Here is a 21,924-nt window from a genome sequence, read left to right on the forward strand (position 1 = left end):
CAGAGACTTGTAAGAACATCAGGAGGTAGGGAGAGAGATGGAGAGCTGGATCTGCTCCATCACTCTACAGCCCCAGCAGGGCCACACATCTGGAATGAGGATCCATGACACCTTCTTTCCCTAGCTGCCATTTACCTGACACCTTAGAGACCTTAACATACATTAAGCCTTACTGCCATGCTCTCCCCCAGGCTGAAAAGAGCCATTCCAAGGGAAAGAAGAAGAGTGCAGTTGTTGGGCAGACACCCAACCACTCTCCACCATGACCCTGCTCAGAAATGCACTTACTAGCAGCTGCAGCAGATTTCTTCTCATTGCACCAACATGTCAGGGTGGAGATGTGCAATCACTACTTTAGTCTTCACAGACCTTTCCCTACAGTGATGGATTGCTCACAAAGTTTTTCCAAGGATGGAGCTCCCTATCTTAAAGAATTTATAATTTCTTACATGGACATTAAGTAACAATTATATCATTCATTTTTCTTAATAGGAAGACTGGGCCAAAGAATCTTTTCTCACCTGTGACATCAAGCCTGAAGGTCAGTTTCTGGCCAGCAGCCTCACAGGTGTACTCCCCAGCATCCTTCTTCTCCACCTGGCCCACCACCAGGCGACGTGATTTGCCCTGAGACTCCACCTGGAACTTCTTGCTGGAGGTGATCAGTTTCCCTTCCTTGTACCACTTCACATCAGTCTTCTCCTGGGCCACCTCACAGCTCAGGGTGGCATTTTCTGATAGGGCAGCTTTCACCTCCTTTTGGATCTTGTCCTTGTTTGTAAACACAACTTCTGGCTCTGAAGAGAAGGATATATGAATCAGAGACTCGTAAGAGGACCAGGAGGTGGGGAGAGAGGTGGAGAGCTGGATCTGCTCTACCACTCTACAGCCCCAGCTGGGCCATGCATCTGGCATGAGGATCCATGACACCTTCTTTCCCAAGCTGCCATTTACCTGATGCCTTAGAGACTTTAACATGCATCAAGCCTTACTGCCATGTTCTCCCCCAGGCTGAAAAGAGCCCTTCCAAGGGAAAGAAGGGCAACCTTGTGTAGCTCCAGGCCTGAGGCTGGTGGCCCTGCCTATGGCAGGGGGGTTGGAGCTCTGTGATCCTTGGGGTCCCTTCCAACCCATGCCATTCTATGATTCCATGAAAAACAGTGCAGATGTTGGGCAGACACCCAACCATGACCAACACTCTCCACCATGACCCTGCTCAGAGATTCACTGATGTTGAGCTGCAGAGCAGATTCCTTCTCATTGCACCAACGTGTCAGGATGGAGATGTGCAATCACTACTTTAGTTTTCACAGACCTTTTCCTACAGTGATGGGCTGCTGACAAAAATTTTCCAAGGATGGAGCTCTCCATTGTAATGATTTTAGAATTTTTTACATAGACAGTAAGATAATTAGAAGATTCATTTTTCTTAATAGGAAGACTGGGACAAAGAATATCTTCTCACCTGTCACGACAATCTTGAAGGTCAGTTTCTGGCCAGCAGCCTCACAGGTGTACTCCCCAGCATCCTTCTTCTCCACCTGGCCCACCACCAGGCGACGTGATTTGCCCTGTGACTCCACCTGGAACTTCTTGCTGGAGGTGATCAGTTTCCCTTCCTTGTACCATTTCACACCAGTCTTCTCCTGGGCCACCTCACAGCTCAGGGTGGCATTTTGGGTCAGTACAGCCTTCACCTCCTTCTGTACCTTGTCCTTGTTTGTAAACATGTCTTCTGTCTCTGTAAGAAAACCACAGCAGTCACACAGAGGGGTTTTGTAGTTTTCTTCTCCATTGGTAATCAAGCTCCCCTTGTTGCACTGTACTTCTCTCTTACAGGTAGCATTGGGACAACCCATTAAGACAAAAGGCACCTTCATGTCTAAGTTACTAACAGAAAGTGAAAAGCTATATGGGAATTCTGGGTTAAAAACCCAATTTGAGCACAGATTTGAACCTGGGACCTAGAGAGCCCACGCACATTGCCCAAACCCTCAGCCCTCTTCTTTTTCTCCTCCTCCATTTCTCCAAGTTTCCAGTGAATTCGAAGTGTACCCTCATATCCAGAAACCATTGCTCTTTTTCTGTCTATCTGGGTCACTGGGTCACTGAATTCTGGGCCCCTCAATTCAAGGAGGACATAGAACTCCTTGAAACAGCCCAGTGCAGGGCCACCAAGATGATGAAGGGAGTGGAACACCTTCCTTATGAGGAGAGGCTGAGGGAGCTGGGCCAATTTAGCTTGGAGAATAGGGGACTGAGGGGTGACCTCATTAATACTTATAAATATGTAATGGGCAAGAGTCAGGAGGATGGAGCCAGGCTCTGCTCAGTGACACCAGCAATAGGACAGGAGGCAGTGGGTGCAAGCTGGAGCAGAGGAAATTCCATGGGAATATAAGGAGGAACTTTTTCACTGTGAGGGTGACAGAGCCCTGGGACAGGCTGCCCAGAGAGGCTGTGGAGTCTTCTTCTCTGGAGACATTCAAATCCTGTGATCCTAGACGCCTTCCTGTGGGATTCAGTCTGGGTGATCCTGCTCTGGCAGGGGGATTGGACTAGATGATCTTTCGAGGTCCCTTCCAGCTCCTAACGTTCAGTGATTCTGTGAATCTGATCAGAGCTCTTCAAACCCCTCATCCCTTTCATCTACTCCTGCACCTCTGTTACAGCCTTGCACCGTGATTCTGCAAGAGTCTTTTTGCAGGCACACCAGCTAAACCTGAGAGGCACAGAAGTTATCACCCCTGACCATCTGGTTTTTTGCAGTTACAACTAGTCATGGGTGTGAAAGGACGTGTTTAAAATTCTTTTCAGCCAAGTGTCATGTCAGCAAGGCCTACAGCTGAAATATTTCAACCCTGGAGAGGCTGTGAGATGAGCCTCCAAATTTCAGATAGTACCCAAAATGGGCTATTTCTTTACGTTTGGCATTTCTAGCATTTTATCACCTCTGACTTTGACTTGGAATGTGGTTCTGTCATCCTTCGTCTCACAGGTGTAGCTCCCTTGGTCTTGCTGTGTCACCTTCTTGACGATGAGCTTGCGCTGTGTCCCCTGGGAGATGACTGTTGTCCTCTGGTCCTGCTTCACCTCAGTTTGATCCTTCTTCCACACCACGGCTCCGCTCACAGCTGACACCTCACACACAAGCTCAAGGTTTTCAGAAGGGCTGACAGTTATTTCTGGAGGTGTTTTGGGCTTGTTGACAAAATTAACAGTTTCATCTGAAAAGAAGAAGAGAAAGCAGTTTATACCCTGAGTGGGGCTTATCAGCACAATGTTAAGGGGCAGTAATGACTGGTCATTACTTCATTGTTAGTCATGTTTGTGTGATCAGGATTCATCTCTGGAGGTGTCAATGTACATATCTGTGCATGATGCAACTGCTACATAACTGTGACAGGCATAACCACAGTTTAATTGCCATAACTGTTGCCCTCCTGAGATACAACCAGCCTTACCTCTACCAGGGAACTCATTGTTCACGTTGTAAATCATCCAGGGAGTTAGTAAGTAATGGTCTCCAGATTGGAAAATGAGTATTGATTAATTCTTCATACTACATCAACCTTTTAGGTCTACACCATGGCAGCAATACCAGCCTCATTAAGTTCCAGATAGACTTATGCCTACCTGGATTTGTAACAAAAATCCTTCTGATGTACATACATTTTCTGTCTCCCTTTCAGAAGAAAGCTGCTGCAGAGAACAGATGCAGTGGTTTCTATTACCAGAGCTGTGTGTGCACAGAGCCATGAGCCTGACATCATGGGACTGCAAAGTGTGCCATGTCATCTAATCATGGAATCATAGAATGCTTTGGATTGGAAGGGACCTCAAAGATCATCTAGTTCCAACCTCTTGCTATGGGAGGGGAAACCTTTCACTAGACCAGGGTGCCCAAAACCTCATCCAGCCTGGCCTTAAACACTGCCAGGGATGGGGCTTCCACAGCCTCTCTGGGCACCCTGTGCCAGGGCCTCACCACCCTCAGAGTAAAGAATTTCTTGCTAACATCTAATCTAAACCTCTTTGAGCCTGAAGTCCTTGACCCTTGACCTGTTACTGCACTCCCTGGTGAACAGCCCCTCTCCCACTTTCTTGTAGGACCCCTTTAAGTATTAGCAGGCTGCAATTAGGTCTCCCCAGAGAGAGACCTAATTAGGCCTTCTCTTCTCCAGGCTGAACAGGCCCAACTCTCTCAGCCTGTCTTCATAGGAGAGGAGGCTCCAGACTCTTGATCACCTTCACGGCTCTCTCTGGACTTACTCCAACAGCTCCATGTCTTTCCTGTCCTGGGGATCCCACAGCTGACACAGCACTGCAGGTCAGATCTCACCAGAGCAGACTAGAGGGTAAGAATCACCTCCCTCAACCCACTGGCTTGCACCACTCCTGTCTCACACACTTGAATGTTGATGCCCAGCTTTCTGATTGATGGTGCAAACTCCTCCTCTGGTCTTCATACAACTGCTCTCAGGTACAGTGCAATGACATCAATCTCTCCTACATCCTTCTGGATCTTTTAAACCAAGATGAGATGCCCTCAAGTTGCTGACACTTTAATCACCACTCCTTGTTTCTGATTTAAGGCAAGATCTAGGCAACATGCATTGATGGCTGAGTCCACAAACAGCTTTGAAAGACCTGAGAAGTCTCAGAAAATCTTTTTAGAAGTGATGAGGAGCCTTCTTCCCCATGTTTCTGAGCCCATTCCTGCAGCCCCATGCTCATATGATGATCAGTCTCACTGGACTAATTCCTCCCCAGGGCAGATCAGAGCATGATATGGGATAATCTCAATGATAAGATACTCTCCAGCCTCAAGGGGACTAAGTTGGTATATGAGCCAATGGTGTTACATCTTGCTGCTGAAACTGGGCTGGTGGCCACACATATGAGCTGTGCAAATACACAGCAACTATAAAGCCTTTTTATCAACTCAGGTCCTTCCTAAGTGCATTTGTAAAGCTAAAAGCAGAGGCAGGTAATTAAGCAGAGCCAGGCACCTCATGCATACAATGTGAACAAGCCCATACATCACACCCTGTCCCTGAGCTGATGAGCAATATCTGACCAGTGTGTCAGATACTTCATACCCATCATTCCATCAAGCCAGCCCTTGCCTGCAGAGCGAGCTGATGGCTGTCACTTATAACCAACATTAGCTTAGTATTGCATTTCTTGTAGCAGCAACTGTTGCTTTCAGTCATGGAGTATCCCAAGGACAATTGCTATGCTACACCCAGGCCAGGAACATCTGTGGCGTCAGTGAACAAGCATTTCATTAAAAATCATAATCATTAGGCCTGATCTATCATTTTTAAAAGCAGATGGCCAAGAAAGGGTACTCCCTCCAGAATCCTACTGTTCAAGATTAATGGGGTAACTCATTATCATAAATACAGATTAATTCCCTGCCCTAAGACCATCCCTTGACGGTGCAGCATTTAAACACTTACTTTCTTAGCTCTCTGGCAGCTTTTTATGGTGACATGTGAAACGTGAAACAAGGTGGAAGTTTCCCTAGCTAAGGTTTTTGTTAACATCCTGTAACTCAACCCTTGTTCATCAGAAAGTTGGTGGAGGTAGAGAGTTACTTAGCAGATACCAGTTCCCTTTGCCTAAGCAATATGATGCTTTGTGAGAGGAGTTACAGGTGAGATTCACCTAAGATAATCATTGTCATCAAAACTCCAGGTATTTGGTCTCAGGTAATCATGCAGGCTCCCTCTGTACTTAATGTTCAGAGAAAGGTGGCTCCACAAAACCTTTGAAATCTGTCTGAGATGGCTCTCATTAGACAGTAAAAATCCTATGGCATAAAACACCCTTTGAGGGTCAGCTTAGACAGAGCCTGGTTGGCCCTTGTAGAATGATTTTTCAACATGTGAAGTCAAGAACTATGAATTACACTCAAATGGAAATTCCAAGTTGGATTCTCAATCAAAGAGAGTGTTGCAGCTTGAGTACCTGAGCAAACACCCATTGTAAACTGGAAGTAATCCCTCTAGCTCAGTAAACCTATAGCAATCCCCCAAGCCCAGTGCTGTGAGACATTGATCAGCTCCACTGATTTTAGTTAGCTGATGGATAGCATCACAGTAGCATGGACAAACTGTCACAGGTGACAAGCACTCAGTTGCTGCTTCTCTTAGATTGCATTATACTGCAGCATGTAGCCACACCGTGAGAAGCTCACAGTAGAACTGAACTTTCTAACTTAGGACTGTGTTAAACATTAGGCTCAAGATATGAGCCAGAAAACCACGCTTGGAAGAAAGGTTCCCACCAGGCTATGCAGCTCGAGTCATTTGAATTTCACAGATATTGAATTTCACTGATGAATTCTTGTGTCATTTTATACTCTGGCTCCGTTCTAGACTGGAACACGTTGGTGACAAGCACTTCTCTTCTGGCCTCAACCTGACAGCCACGTGCTTCAGCACGTGCTATATGCTGATGGGCACGTGCCACGAACTAATGGCTTCACTTCCAGTACCACCAGGAGACGTCACGGTGTCCTTTGGGAATAGCAGGAGATTTGTGACTCTAAAAACAAGGAGTTCAACTAGTCAAAGGAGGACACAGGGCTGTCACAGCAAGACCTTAGGACCACCTCAGTCAGGAGGGTCAGTGATGATGTAGGTACTGAGGCGACCCCTGAGCTAAAAGAATAAAGGTCAGATGTTGCTCCAAGCCTGTCCAGCTAGTGGGTGTTTGAGTCATGACTCCACCCTGTGCTGACTTCACTCCCTAACAGCATCATTACATTATTTGCCCGTGCTGTGGATTTGCACAAGGAGCACAGGAAGGGTCAGGGTCTCTGAAATAGTGGCCTGCAATCCTGGCCCAAAGATCAGAGCAATTACAAGGCAAAACAAGTAAAATGAACAAAGTCCTGAGTGTCTAACACAGGCTCTGATCCCATACTCCCATTGCAAAATTTACCTGAGACTTTTAAATCAAAAATAAGAGTGTCATCTCCAATTTTGCATGTGTAGGTTCCCTCATCTTCCTTCGTCACGGCTGCAGCCACAAGCTTATGCAGTTTTCCTTTATCTTCCATGGTGAATTTCTTGCTGGCTGTGATTTCTTTGCCATTCTTGTACCACTTCACCATGATGTTGGCCTCAGAGGTCTCAGAAATGAACTCAGCCTGTTTTCCCACGATGGCCCTGATAACTCCTCCGCTTTTCTCTTTGTTTATGAAGTTTGGAAGTGCTGAAACAAAGTAAAGATACACAGCACTGGTGAGGAATTGTGTGGAAGCACAGGCACTTACTTCTACATTAGGTATTCATTTATCATAGACCAAATATGTGTGTTTAATTATGAGTCTAATTACTAGGTTCTAATGAAGAAACAACCAAATTTCCAGCCTTTATAAACCGTACAGCAGTGTGCCCCATGGCTAAGAGAGCCAGTGGGATCCTGGGGGGCATCAAAAGGAGTGTGGCCAGCAGGTCAAAGGGGGGATCCTCCCCCTCTACTCTGCCTTGGTCAGGCCCCACCTGGAGTGTTGTGTCCAGTTCTGGGCTCCCTGGGATAAAAAAGTCAGGGATGTCCTGGAGAGAGTCCAGTGGAGGCTACAGAGATGATTAAAGGACTGGAGCATCTCCCCTGTGAGGAAAGGCTGAGTGAGCTGGGGCTGTTCAGCCTGGAGAACAGAAGCCTGAGAGGGGATCTGATCAATGGTTATCAATAGCTGAAGGGTGGGACACAGGGGAAAATGGGCAGCCTCTTCTCAGTGTCTGTGGGGACAGGACAAGGGTTGATGGGCTCAAGTTGGAGCACAGGGAGTTCCACACCAATATGCAGAAGAACTTCTTCCCAGTGAGGGTGAGGGAGCCCTGGGACAGGCTGCCCAGGGGGTGTGGAGTCTCCTTCTCTGGAGATATTCAAGACCCATCTGGACTCCTATCTGTGCTCCCTGTCCTAGGGACCCTGCTTTGGCAGGGGGGTTGGACCCAACGATTTCTGGAGGTCCCTTCCAACCCCTGTGATTCTGTGACACCTTTGATTATTACATGTCTAAGAACCAGAGCACGTATACAACACAGGAGGACAAGTAAAGGAGAGAGGAAACCCTGGGCAATATGTCTCTAAGAAAATATTTGGAAGAGGTGAAGAAAGAAATGAAACAAGCAAACTGGAAGGCATCCAATGAATGCATTTCAATCAGTGTACTGCCACTGCCTGTCAAATAAATCAACTCAAAACCCCAAAAGAGGTCAAAAACTGAATCAAGTAAAATTAAATTATAATAAATTAAAAATCTATGCACACATCATATAGGACTGAAATGAAATTTCTTCCTGGAAATTTTCTCTACCTGAGGAAAAGGACTTGGGGGGACTCGTGGGTGAGAAGCTGGACATGAGCCACCAATGTGCATCTGCAGCCCAGAAGGGCAACTCCATCCTGGGCTGCATCCCTGGGAGTGTGGCCAGCAGATCAAGAGAGGGCATCCTGCCTCTTGATGCAGCCCAGAAAAATCAGAGTACAAAATACAGCCATGGCAGTCTGAAAGGGACTCCTCAGACGTCCTGTTTCAATGCAGGAGGTCATGTGTCAGAGGATGTCTGGCACGTGAAGCCTCAGAGCAGTGCAAGGACTGAGATGATAAATGGCAACTGCATTTTCTAGAGGGGCTCTTTTGGGCAGGAGGCCCGGTGGGTGACACATGCCTGGCTCGGTATGGTGGCTTCTCAGCAGCCACGTGATGCCCATGTGCTGGACACACAGCTGACCCATACATCAAATGCTTCACCAGCTAGCTGGGTCTGATTTACAGGAGGAACAGACACAAGGTGCTGATGCTGGAAGGTAAAATACTGGGGCAGCATTGGTGAGCCTCATCCTACAGGGATGAGGTATATCAACGCTGATTCTCCATGAATCAGGACACAAGCAGCAGGTGTTTAAGTTACAGCTTGTCGACAGAGATTTTAAAATAATACTGTTGATTAATCACTTGGTAGTCACATTGCAGTGGGAAGCACATGGAAATGTCCATCAGCTTAATTCAATTACATCTCTGGCCAGATCTACTGGTGAGAAAAATGATACTAAAAAGGCAGAGGGAGAGAAAAGAAAACCAAAATCAGGAACAGCTGCCAAGTGTAGACAGCAGCTTCCTCCCTCCATATGTGCAGTCATGGGTTTAAATCATTTTTTACTGCTCTCTTCATGCCTCTTTTGTCTTTGCTCTTTGAGAATATCCAAGCAAGTTGCCATATGCAAAAAACCACACAGTATTCTGGGGCTTTCTTGTTTCTAGAGAGACCAAGGAGGGCGAGAAGCCAGCAGAATATGGTGATGAAGCACCTTCTATGTACTTAGTAGAAACAGGACAATGATTGCTGGGAAGAAGGTGAGGGATGAGTTATGGGACAGAACACAAAAATCAAATGACTTAACAAAGTGAACTTGCCAATTCAAAGTGAAATAGCTACAGAGCTGGCCCCAGACAATGTCTGACAACAGGCTCGACTGCCTTGGGGCCTGGTTTTATACTCTGAACCTCAGCAGACAGCTAGACAGTACCCACAAGGAATGATGTCAAGATACACTGGGGCTTTTCAGCCAAAACCTGGCCCCATTCAAAGCAGATGAAACTCCTGTGAGCTTGCACAGAGGGGAAGGCTTGCAAGAGGGAGGCTTAATGGCTGTTGGTTTCATGGTTCAGGACTCCATGTCTTGTTCCAGGAGTGGATGTGCCCACCAGCAAGGTAGCAGGCAATCAGGAGGGAAGGGACTGCCATGAAATCAAGGACAGCAGCTGGTTCAAATTGAACAAGGGGGAAATATTAAAAGAAAATCACATTTTGCTCTTTGTTCTATAGAAGCCTCCGTATGAATACCTTGCAAAGAGAAATGAATCAATCCACCCATGCCCTGGAAAGGTCTGTTCTTATTCACTGGGGTATTGACAGGACACAAGAAACAAATAAAAAAAGGTAATCCCACAATCCCAAGATGATCTTGGTCCATCAGAACCTTAATCAGAGCTGAACTAGCTATCAGGCAGCAAGTATAGGGCAGATGTGGGATCATGCACATCATGCCCTGTCCCTGTGACTGAATTTCTTCATCACAAGAGCACCTTTCCACTACTCACCATTCACTCCCATGAAATAAGATGCTAATTGAATGAAAGCACAGCTCCTACCACTGAGATAGTGTCAGAACCCAAATTTACTCCCAAAGTCTCCTATCCTGGGAGGACAGGCACTGTCAGCATTGGGTGTTGAAGGAGAGTTGCCACAACTTGCCCTGGATCATGCCAGTCCCATCCCTCAATGACTATTGGCTTTTGGGCAGAAGCAGGCCATGAATACAAAGCAGCCCAGGTGGTCACATACCTTTCACTGAAAGCTGATAGAGCATTTTATCCCCTTCACAAACGCACTCATAGACTCCAGCATCCTCCACTGCAGTGCTGCGAATTCTCAGGATGTGCCTCTTCCCCACAGTTTGAAGTTCATATTTTTCACTGGCCTTGAGCTCCTTCCCATCCTTCATCCACTTCACAGCAGCCTCTGTATCTGAAAGCTCAGCCTGAAGTTTGGCTTCCTCACGCAGCCGAGCAGAGACCTTTTCTATGTCTCTGCTCTTGTTGGTAAATCTCACTGCAGCACCTGTCAGGAGCAAAGGTTTTGTTATTTCAAGTTCTATCGAGCTAATATGTCCCTGATGTGGACTGTGAGATCTCTGAAAAAGAATGAGGTCCTCTTCCTGCCTTCACACTCATGTCAACACCAAGCAATTTTTTCCTGTTTGGGACACTTGATCTGGTTTTACTGCCAGAGTCACTGAGGAGAAAAGAAGATGCACATTTTCCTGCTGATTGATAATACTCTAAACATGCTTCACCCAAAGCCAAACACATCTCTCCAGAATGAATGTCCATGCATTAACTTCTGCCACACAGCATGGGTAGGTAAGGATGTCATTCTCCTTGCAGGAGCTGGAACACCCAACTCTCAATGCTACATCAAGTTACACAGTACTTTTACAGTCTGAGGTGACTCAGTGGTAGGTCCTGTGACAGAACCTGCTTACTGATGTTTGTGAGCTACAGAAATTCATTAGCTGTTGGTTAAACAGTCTGGTTCAGATACCAGTTGGCTAGATCCATGGATACAGTCTGAACTCCATGCTATCATAGTTAGACCCACATTAATATATATGATGCAATTTCAGATACTTCCTGCAGTCCAGCCAGCAAGGAAAGCCTCCAGACCCAGTTGTAGTCATCAGGACTCAGCAACCACCCCTTGACTGGAAGAACAAAGGTTAATAATCAAAATAAATACCTTTCACTCTCAACTTGGTGCTGGTGTCAACATTATTGGCAATAAATTTCACTTCTGCTCCATCATCGTTCTTGGTGACGTTCTTTATGAGTAGGGTGTGGGTAGTTTGAGTTCTCTTAATGATGTAGATCTCACTTTCCTGCAAGACTTTACCATTAAGGTACCAAGTGCCAGAACACGTCGTCGTAAGGTCAACAGTAAACAGGGCATCCCCACCAGGAACAGCTTCCACAGTTGTCAGGGGGGTTTTCACAGCCGGGACTGGTTCTGGGGGAGAAAAATAACACACATCTCTGAGTTCAAAGGACACAAGGCTGCCACACTGGAGAAAACTTCTTCCTAAGAACAAAGCTTTTGTGGTAAACTAGTTATGAGAATAAAATCCTGCAGCCTTAGGAGTTTTGCATGCTCTGAAAGCAGTGCATGGTTGGTCAACAGGATTTGATTTCTACAGCCACTGGTAACTGAGCTCTGGCATTGGGGTTGAGTCCTCTTTCTGCAGGGAAAGAACAACAGCTATATTTTACTCAATTTTTTTCCCTCTGAGTTGTTTATAGGCATAAAAACCCTGAAACACCTAGGCTCCCTAGCAAATGTGCTATCTATTTAATATTGCTGTATATAACATTGTGATTCTTAGGTTTCAGGAAGATCCTAAGAAGGCCACCCAGCCTTCTAGCCACTTCTAGATACGGTAGAAAAACACAGACAGATAGGGAAAAGGATGACACAATAACAAGACACAGTACGACCAAGGTGTGTGCAGGTGTTGTCCAATGAATCAAAAGAAGACACAATCTCATTGCTCTCAGTAATTCTATGGGCACATTGGCACTTTAGAAAGAAAGTTAAGTCCCCATATTCCTCCTGGTAACTCTATGATTAAAGAGAAATTAACTGGAAGCTGGTTTGCATCACAGTATGATCTCTACATAACTCATCTCTAGGTGCAAGTTTGACATGTCATTTATACACTGGAAATGATATCACAAGCCCACCTCAATTTTAGTTTTCATATCAGGTGTAGAAACAGCCCTTACAGGCTTAAGATCCTTTGCAGGGAGCTCTACCTGATGTGAGATACCAGGCTATAAACACACCCACAAGCTCTAGCACAGAAACCCAACTACGTTGGCCAACGTCAGGGGTTGAAATGAGGAAGGTTTCACCATTCTACCCCACTATCCTCCCCAAAGTCATGGGAAAATGTCTTTAGACCCCCCCCACACGTGGCAGAACACCACAGACAGACTCCTTTCATGCTGGTTTTGTGCTCACCAAGGTGCACGCTCCCTGGGAACTCCAGGTAGGGGCTCTGTCCATAGGCGTTGACTGCAGACACTCTGAATTGGTAGTCAGCCTCTTCTGCCAGGTTGCTGACTGTAAACTCTGGGGCAGGGACATGAGACTCATGGCACCTCACCCAGGTAAAGCCAGTTAGTTTCTTGCGTTCCACAAGGTAGCCGTCGATTGGAATGGGCCGGTCTGTCTTTGGAGGGGACCAGGCTAGGGTCACTGAGGTTTCTGTTTTATTTTTCACCACAGGGTCAGCTGGGGGTTGGGTGGGAGGTTTTTTGGGAGCTGCACAGAGGGAAAAAATAAAGGACAAAACAAAAAAGACAAAGGGATGAAAGAAAGAAACGGAGCGCGAGGTTTATGGCAGGGTGGAAAAGCCACCATACCTCACTGGATAAACCTTTCTCTGCACTAAAACCAGCTCTTGCTAATCACAGAATCATAGGGGTTGGAAGCTTTGTGGTTTGGGGAGTTAAAGTAAAAAGTAAATGGCAACAAAATGTCCCCACCATAAGGCCCTACAAAGAACAAGATGTGGCTGTTTTACAGTAGCTCAGGTCACAAGTGTATTTATCCTGGTTTTGGCAGGGACAGAGTTCATTTTCTCCCTAGCAGCTGGTGGGGTGCAGTGTTTTGGGATGTAGGATGAGAATAGTGCCCATAACACACTGATGTTTTAGTTGTTGCTAAGCAGTCAAGGACTTTCCAGCTCCTCACTCTGCCCTGACGAGGAGGTGGGGGGCAGCCAAGGAGCTGGGAGGGGACACAGCCAGGACAGCTGACCAAAGGGATATATTCTATACCATGCAATGTTGTGTTTATAACTGGGGGTGGGCTGAGCAGTAACAGGGGCTCTGGCACAGCATTGACTTCAAGGTGATGGCTGAACATCTGCCTGTGGGTGGGAAGGGTATGAACCCCTTGTTTTGCTCTGCTGCACACATGGGCTGAGAGGCTGGGCAGTTTGGGGGGTCTTGTACAGCAAGTGGAGGGTCTCACGCACTACTGACTTTGGGAGATGAGAGAAATTGTGTTGTTTATCACTTGTTTTGTGTATATATTATGCTTACCTACTTTTTGTGTGTGTCTTTCCTATCAAACTCTTTTCATCTCAACCCACAAGTTTTCCCACTTTCCTCCTCATGACTCTCCACTCCATCCCACCAAGGGTAAGCGAGCAAGTAGCTCTGTGGGGCTTAATTGTTGGTTGGGACTAAGCCACAACAGCATCCCTGCAGGTATCTTCATCATGAAGATTTACACTCACCCTCTCACTCCTCTTGAAACCTTTAGAGAAGGCTGAAATCCCATCAGTTATTCACTAAGTTCTGCCACTGATGTGGTCAAGAGGCTAGGAACTATCTGACATACCCTAGTTACACATCTACTGACATGGTAAAGGGTTTGTTTCAATTAATTTTGTCTGCCTGGAAGATGTCTGGTTTAAGTCAGTTGACCAGACTCTAATACCACAGAGACCAGCCCATTCAGCAGCAATTCATCCCAGCTTAAAGGAGGTGTGTGAGACAGGTGAAACAAGCCACACGTGGTTGTATATTGATGTATGATGAGCCTAGACTAAAAAAAATGGAATTCTGGGAAAACTGGCCTCAGTTTACCCATCTGTAAAATAGGCACTGTAATAAATAATATATAAACATACAGATAAACACTGCTTGCCTGATAAAAGCCATTAAAACAACCAACACCAAACTTGCCCAGTTAATTGAAACAGAGGTGAACACAGTACACAGGATTCTTCATGTAGTTAATTAGGTGTGCATGAAGAGTAAAAATAGGAAATCCCAACGTGATATACTTTTCCTTAAATAGACATAAGTGTTTTGGGGTGCACAGTTACCAGCTTGTTGATCACTGCTGGTCAGAGCTGGATGCCAAAGGTCCCTTTGCTGTGGCGTTAAGCTGAACACTAGAACCTGAGATCAGATCTCTTGACCTTACCATCAGAAAGTGTAACGCAATATTTTGTGCAGAGATACCTGTCTGTGGGAAGGCAGCTTCTTACCTTTTCCTACACCATGAGTCAACTGAAACAGCAGTGTCTGAAATCAAACTGAACTTTGCCTGTCCTGTTGAATAGGTACGTGGTTGACTTAAGGATTTCCAAATACCTTGGAAACTGTCACAGTGCTACAGGTGGCACTTACCTAACTTTTTTTCCCCTCATTTTAGCTCAACAGCATCAGAATCACAGAATCATAGAACAGCCTGGGTTGGAAGGGACCCCTAGGATCACAGAGCTCCAACCTCCCTGCCACAGGCAGGGCCACCAACCTCCAGGCCTGGAGCTACACAAGGTTGCCCAGGGCCCCAGCCAACCTGGCCTTGAACACCTCCAGGGATGGGGCACCCACCACCTCTCTTGACAGCCTGTTCCAGCCCCTCACCACTCTCTCTGTAAAGAACTTCCCCCTAATATCTAATCTAACCCCTCCCTCCTCCAGCTTCACTCCATCCCCTTTGTTCTGGCATTGTCTGCCCATTTAAAAATATCACAACCAAGCTGAGACAACACAGCAGTTATAAATTTATGTAAAGATTTCTTTTTACAGCTCTCTAACTGCACTTTGGAAGTGGTGGAGGGAGAGAAGAGGTATCATTCTTCCCAAATGGTGACTAGAGTTGGTGACCTGCTGACACACAAATGGGAACTGCAGTAGAGCCAGAAACCAAAGTTCTGTGCCTTAAATGAAGCAGCCTTTGCCTGGGGATGGCAATGCCATCAAAATAAAGCTTCACAAACTGAGGCAACTTCACCAAAATTTCATTTGGGGTCTAATCTCAAGCACGCTGCACCTGCTGCTACTGCTCTGTCAGCAGAAAGCCTGGCTCAAATCGGATGTGACAGCTGAAGGAATTTGCCTGCCTGCAGCTTCTAACAGGCTCTCCAAGAAAACCTAATCAAGATGAAGGGTCCCTCTTTCAGCACACCTACCATCAACTCCTACCAGCTTTGGCATGTCAAAGACAGGACACAAGAGGACTTGACTCTGCTGGCATTCATGAAAGGAAAGAAACTGTTTTCAGGGGAAACATTTCCCCTTTTCCTTGCCTTTGTTGTTGTTGTTGCTTTTAATGTGTGTCACAGAAACGTAGGGGTTGGAAGGGACCTCAGGAGATCAGTGAGTCCAACCCCCCTGCCAAAACAGGGTCCCTAGGACAGGGCACACAGGTTGGCATCCAGATGGGTCTGGAATCTCTCCAGAGAAGGAGACTCCACACCCCCTGGGCAGCCTGTCCCAGGGCTCCCTCACCCTCACTGGGGAAAAGTTCTTCCCCATGTTGGTGTGGAACTTCCTGTGCTCCAACTTGCAGCCATTGCCCCTTGTCCTGTCCCCACAGACACTGAGAAGCAGCTGCCCATGTCCCCCTGTGTCCCACCCTTCAGCTATCGATAACCATTGATCAGATCCCCTCTCAGTCGTCTTCTCTCCAGGCTGAACAGTCCCAGCTCACTCAGCCTTTCCTCACAGGGGAGATGCTCCAGGCCCTTCATCATCTTCACAGCCTCCACTGGACTCTTTCAAGGAGATCCCTGTCTTTTTTATCCCAGGGAGCCCTGCTTGCTAGGGAAGGCCCAACATCAACCCCAAATAAAAGTAATACTTACTGGTCACAGTGAACTGGGTAGAAGTCCTGCTTTCATCCGCTAAGAAGGCAACCTCGCCAGCGTCTTCCACCTTACACTCTCGGATGATCATGGTGTGTTGCTTCCCAGAGCACGTGATGGAGATGCGATCGCCAGGTTTCACTTCCTCTTTATTTTTCAGCCACTGGATGTTCTGGCACTCACTGTCCAGCTCCACGCAGAAGATGGCCGTGTCGTTGATGGAGACCGCGGTCTTTCGTGGAAGCTTCTTTATGATGTTCCCTTTAAATGAGAAATTCATTATGGTCAACAAACAGCAGATATTAATGTCTCCTCAATGGGCTCCTCACCGTAAGAAGGACATTGAGGTCCTGGAGTGAGTCCATAGAAGGGCAACCAGGCTGGAGAAAGGGCTGGAGGGCAAATCCTATGAGGAGCAGCTGAGGGAGCTGGAGGTGTTGAGCCTGGAGAAGAGGAGGCTGAGGGGAGACCTTATCACCACCTACAACTACCTGAAGGGAGGTTGTAGAGAGGCGGGTGATGGTCTCTTCAGCCAGGTGACAGGAGATGGGACAAGGGGAAATGTCCTCAAGCTGTGCAGGGCAGGTTTAGATTAGATATTAGAAATAATTTTTTACTGAAAGAGTTGTGGGGCTGTGGCACAGGCTGCCCAGGGAGGGGTTGAGTCACCATCCCTGGATGTGTTTAACAGACAGGTAGATGAGGTGCTCAGGGATATGGTTTAGCACAGGACAAGAATGATTGGACTTGATGATCTTAAAGGTCTTTTCCAACCTGGTGATTCTGTGATTCTCTGACAACACTGGACCACCCAGGCTGCAACAGGACTAGCCAACAGCTTTCACCTAATGAAAACATTGTAGACACTACAGAGACATCCCCAAATAAATTCCTGGGCTATGAGTTACACAGAACAGATAATCCCAAGGATTCATTTTGGCCTTCAAAGAGAGAAAAGCAATCTTGTTTGGCTACACTCACTCTTGTTCCTAGCCTAACACATGGAGTCTGATGCTGGGTAAACAGAAGGTGTGTGGTCTTGCCAAGAACAGCTTTGACAGTGATATGGCTTTCATTGCCCACATATGTGGGGACTTCAAATCAAAACCTTTGGTGAAGTAGGTCAGTTCTCTCATCTGCCTTTGGGATTTTGCCTCCATCAAAGTTACCTGCAAGTTATATAACCAAGATGGCAAACATACCAGTCACCTGAATTAATAGAAAATACTCTGGAAACCTCAGATTTCTCCTTAGAGTCAGCCCAGAAATTCAGATGGAATGAACCTCACTTATCTGTGTCCTTTCCAAGTGTCTGTGATGGTCATCACTTGACAGAATAACCTCCAAGTAACAAGATGTGACTGCTCACAGGAAAGCTTGGACAAAGCTGGGGTGTCCACCCCTACTGACAGATGGTGACTGGCTCCAGACTTGGGACAGCCCCTGCCACACAGAATAGCCCTCACCCAGGCAAAGTACCTAGAGCTATTCAAACTCCTCCATGTAGGAACAGATGAGGCATGTGTAGGATTCAAGGCCCTGATTCTCTGCTCATCCTCTCAGAAGCTTGTCAAAGTACCTGCTCCTTGCTGTCCTCAGTAGTGTTCTCATCTCTTTGCATCCTGCTAAGCTCTCACATTTGCCCAATATCACCCAGCTCTCTCAAGTCTTCTTCCCCTGGGGCAGGCACAGGGCTCCCCCAGGAAGGTTCTGCCTCCTTTCCTTCCTGAGAGCTACACCTGGCCCAGTCACAATCAGAAGGTACAATAAAAAGGTGTCTATCTGAACTCTCCCATGTCCCCAGACTATAAATTTCCCCTTCTGTTTCCACCCACCTACATTCTCAACTCTTTGCTGATGATACCAAAGGGATTTGTGGCAGGATGCATGGCACCCAGCTGTCTTGCCCCAACAGATATAGCAGAGACCTTCTGCTTTCACCAGGAGTAAAGTCAGGCTTCAAATGAGAGGGCAAGTGCAATCCTGTTACGACTGCAGGTCTTCACACTACAGGAGATGTCAAGGATATCATCATAAGCCTCATCCAAATAAAAATTACAGGTCCTGGAGTTGTATGGGTAGGTTCTTATTCACACAGCAAGTCATGGAGTTCAGAACCAATGGTTCCTTCTGCTGACCTGCCTGTATCTGATGTGCATCTCTACTGGCTGTGAGATACCTACACAATACCAGACTCCAGACCTACATACACTTCAGTCCTGAATGACCAGACTGAGGAGAATTGGGCACGGATCTGTATCCATGGATCTGTATCCACATTTTTTCCCTTTCTCATCAGCTTTCCAAACTCCAGAGAACCACACTGGGTGACAGAGATCTCAAGCATGGATCTGATTTCCAGTTTCCTGTTGGAAACCACAGCCCACACCACACATCAGACCATAAACCACATCTGCTAAGCCAGCTTCCCAGCGTGGTCAGCACCACAGACAAGATTCACCACTGTGTTTGCTGGAGACCAGACAAGACCTGTGGGAGGCAGTGCCAGGGGACACTTCTGTTGATTGGGGTCATGTTAAGGAGACTCTATAATGTTAGGCTGCAGCTCGAGGTCTTTGCCTTCTAGCAAGCCCCTTTTAAGCATAGGGACCCAATAAGTGACAAACCTCATGTGGCATCACAAGATCACACAAGATCACAAGAATCACAAGGTTGGAAGAGACCTTTGAAGATCATTGAGTCCAACCATTCCCATCCTGTGCTAAACCAGATCCCTAAGTACCTCATCTACCCTTTTTTTGAACACATCCAGGGATGGTGACTCAACCCCCTCCCTGGGCAGCCTGTTCCAGGCCCTGACAACTCTTTCAGTAACATTTTTTTTTCTAATATCCAATCTAAACCTGCCCTGGCACAGCTTCATGCCATTTCCCCTTGTCCCATCTCCTGTCACCTGGCTGAAGAGGTCAGTCTGCCCCCACTCTGTGACCCTGTGTCCCAACAGAAAAGGGCAGTGACAGACTGACTTTTGTGAGCTTCTGGCTTCCAGCCAGGCCTAAACCACCACACAAACCCTAGAAGGAGACCCAGGGACCCCACTGACCCACCACAGTTATCCCTCCTCTCACAACATAAGGGAGCCTGCTCTTCACATCACCCATCCATGGGGTAAACACCCTTCACAAGCTTGAGTCTGTCCTCTCCGCACTCAGTGGGCGAGAGGTGGCCAACCTGAAAGAGCAAAAAGAGCCTCTCTTACCTTGGACAGACAGCTCTGCAATGGTCCTGCTGCCTTCTTTCATCTCACAGATATAGACAGCATCATCATCCGCGGTGACGTTCTGGACGGTGAGGCGGCGGTAGGTGCCCTCTTCTTCGATGTTGTATTTCTTGCTCTGCCGGAGTTTGGTTTCCTCCTTGAACCAAGCTGTCTCTGTGCTAGGAACAGGCACTTCACACTGGAAGGTGGCAGATTCCTTCTCCCTCACTTCGAGATCCTTCAGCTTCTCCTTGAAGGGTATTGAGGGTTCTTAAGACAAACAGAAAGGAGAAGCGAGGGTTTACGATGGGCTGGGCTAAGAGGTGTGTGAATCAGTCACAAGCAAAACAAATCACACATTAACACTCCTGATTAATGATACTGATTTGTCCTGAGCTGCCATTAAAACTCATAATCAAGTCCCACTTACAGCAGCATTCTGCTCTCATGGAGAAAAACCTAAAATCTTAGACCCCCCCAGCAGAAGTGCTTTTCAGGGTTTCTCTATAAACCAACCTGAACCTGCCCCCCAACACCACACTGAGGAGTCTGCTCTACTCCAGAGGAACCAGGGCAAGTTGGTGAAGCACCAGGTTGATAACTTCTGCTTGTCCTCCAGCATGAGCATCTCTGCGATGCACCCTGTTGCTTGGAGGTGTTGGCAAGATGGGAGGGGCAGGAACCACCCAGCCTGACTCTCTATGTCGTAGCAGCCACTTCACATAAGAGTAAAAACCCTTCAAAGTGAAGATGCTTCAGGAGGGTAAATAGGAAACAAGCTGGTCTTAGGCACAGGGCATGGGACAGCAGTTCTGGGTGAGGATGAGCAGCTGAGCTGGTCAGTTGGGGCAAAACCCAGTGATTTAGGGTTCACAGCAGAAGCTGAGCTCAGTGAAAGGGCACAGGAAGATGGGAGGTGGCTGTGCACACAAGGACAGCACAGAAGTAACAGTTTCCCAGTCTCCCCACAAGCACCAAAGGTTCTGTATCAGCTTTTGGGTTGGACCAGGTGATGTCCAGAGATGCCTTTATAGCCCCTATCAGTCTGTGATTCTGTGGTTTGGACAATGACATTAAAAGAACCAGAGAAAGAGCCCAAGTCTCCCAACCACCTCTGCTTTCCTCCAGCAGCAGAGCTGCAGTGCTCTGGCCTAGGGAGACACCAGGGTGTGCATCAAACATGCAGAAGAGCTGCACAGCAGAAAGGGAAGGTGTTTTCCAAGCAGAACAATGGTTAATTCCAGTGGTGATGCAACACCACTAATGAGAGATCACTTCTTGACATGCATCTTCACCTTCTAACAACTGCTGCACCAAGTTCCAGCCTTTTTTCATGACTCTGCTCCCTCTCCCTGACCACATACACGCTCCCTGGCAGGTGATCTCACGTGGTCACTCAGAGCCAGCAATGCCAGATGTTAGCCTGAGAGTCCAACAGCAGCAGGCTTCTCTCACCTTTATGATCCCATGCCCACAGACACACATCCCACTCAGTGTTAGGGTGCTCAAGAGGTTGGAGATACACAAATTGAGGCCCTCAAGCATCCCAGATTCAAGCTTTGATGTCCAGGAGCCTCCATTTTATACGATTTAGATCTGGTAGCTCAGCATCCAACCTGTCCCCTCCTGCCCCTCCATCCTGGCAGGAGCTGCTATGGGACCTTTGATCCAGTTTGCTCTTTTGTGAACTTGAGCTCATGTGTTCAGTTTTGCAGGTCTTTCCTTGCAACCCCAGCTGAGCAGAACCTGGATAGAGATACCAGACCCTGGCAGGACACCTGCAGGGAGCAATGCTGCCTCGTCCCTTGGCTGTTATCCTGAGATTAAACACTGGAAACCCCTAAAACACCTTTAGGAACAAGAAGGTGACTCTATCCCACCAGGTCAACTTGGATATTTCTTTAAAAAAATGTTTTGCATTAACACACATCAAGGTGAGTCCAAGTCTTGCCTTGAAAAGCCCTCAGGCACACTTACTTCGCCCTGCTCTTCTCACTCCATGTGTTAATTTTCCCTTTTTTTCTTTAATTTTCAGGCAACTCCTGCCCAGCAATCCCATATATCACCTCTGGAAGCATCCCATGTAAACAGAGGGACCAATGCAGTTGTAAATTGCAGTTGACAAGGGCAACCAGGCTGGGGAAGGGGCTGGAGGGCAAATCCTATGAGGAGCAGCTGAGGGAGCTGGGGGTGTTCAGCCTGGAGAAGAGGAGGCTGAGGGGAGACCTTATCACCACCTACACTGACCTGCCAGGAGGGTGCAGAGAGGTGGGTGATGGTCTCTTCAGCCAGGTGACAGGAGATGGGACAAGGGGAAATGGCCTCAAGCTGCTCCAGGGCAGGGTCAGATCAGATGTGAGGGAAAAGTTCTTCCCTGAAAGAGTTGTGGGGATGTGGAACAGGCTGCCCAGGGAGGGGGCTGAGTCACCGACCCTGGATGTGTTTAACAGATG

At 47.2% G+C, this 21,924-nt stretch overlaps 1 protein-coding gene across 1 annotated transcript in view; it reads right to left on the minus strand.

Moving 5' to 3' along the window:
- Positions 1–21,924, minus strand: part of OBSCN (obscurin, cytoskeletal calmodulin and titin-interacting RhoGEF) — a gene marked incomplete at its 5' end in the record, with an annotated part of 199,183 nt that overhangs the window by 169,436 nt on the left and 7,823 nt on the right. The window contains 8 exon segments of the mRNA XM_084260922.1: positions 522–797; positions 2,952–3,227; positions 6,955–7,227; positions 10,371–10,646; positions 11,325–11,591; positions 12,603–12,905; positions 16,252–16,512; positions 19,472–19,741. Coding sequence (XP_084117048.1) covers positions 522–797; positions 2,952–3,227; positions 6,955–7,227; positions 10,371–10,646; positions 11,325–11,591; positions 12,603–12,905; positions 16,252–16,512; positions 19,472–19,741 — 2,202 coding nt within the window.

Source organism: Gallinula chloropus (assembly GCF_964237585.1).
Source record: "Gallinula chloropus genome assembly, chromosome: 2".
In the NCBI taxonomy this organism is placed as follows: domain Eukaryota; kingdom Metazoa; phylum Chordata; class Aves; order Gruiformes; family Rallidae; genus Gallinula; species Gallinula chloropus.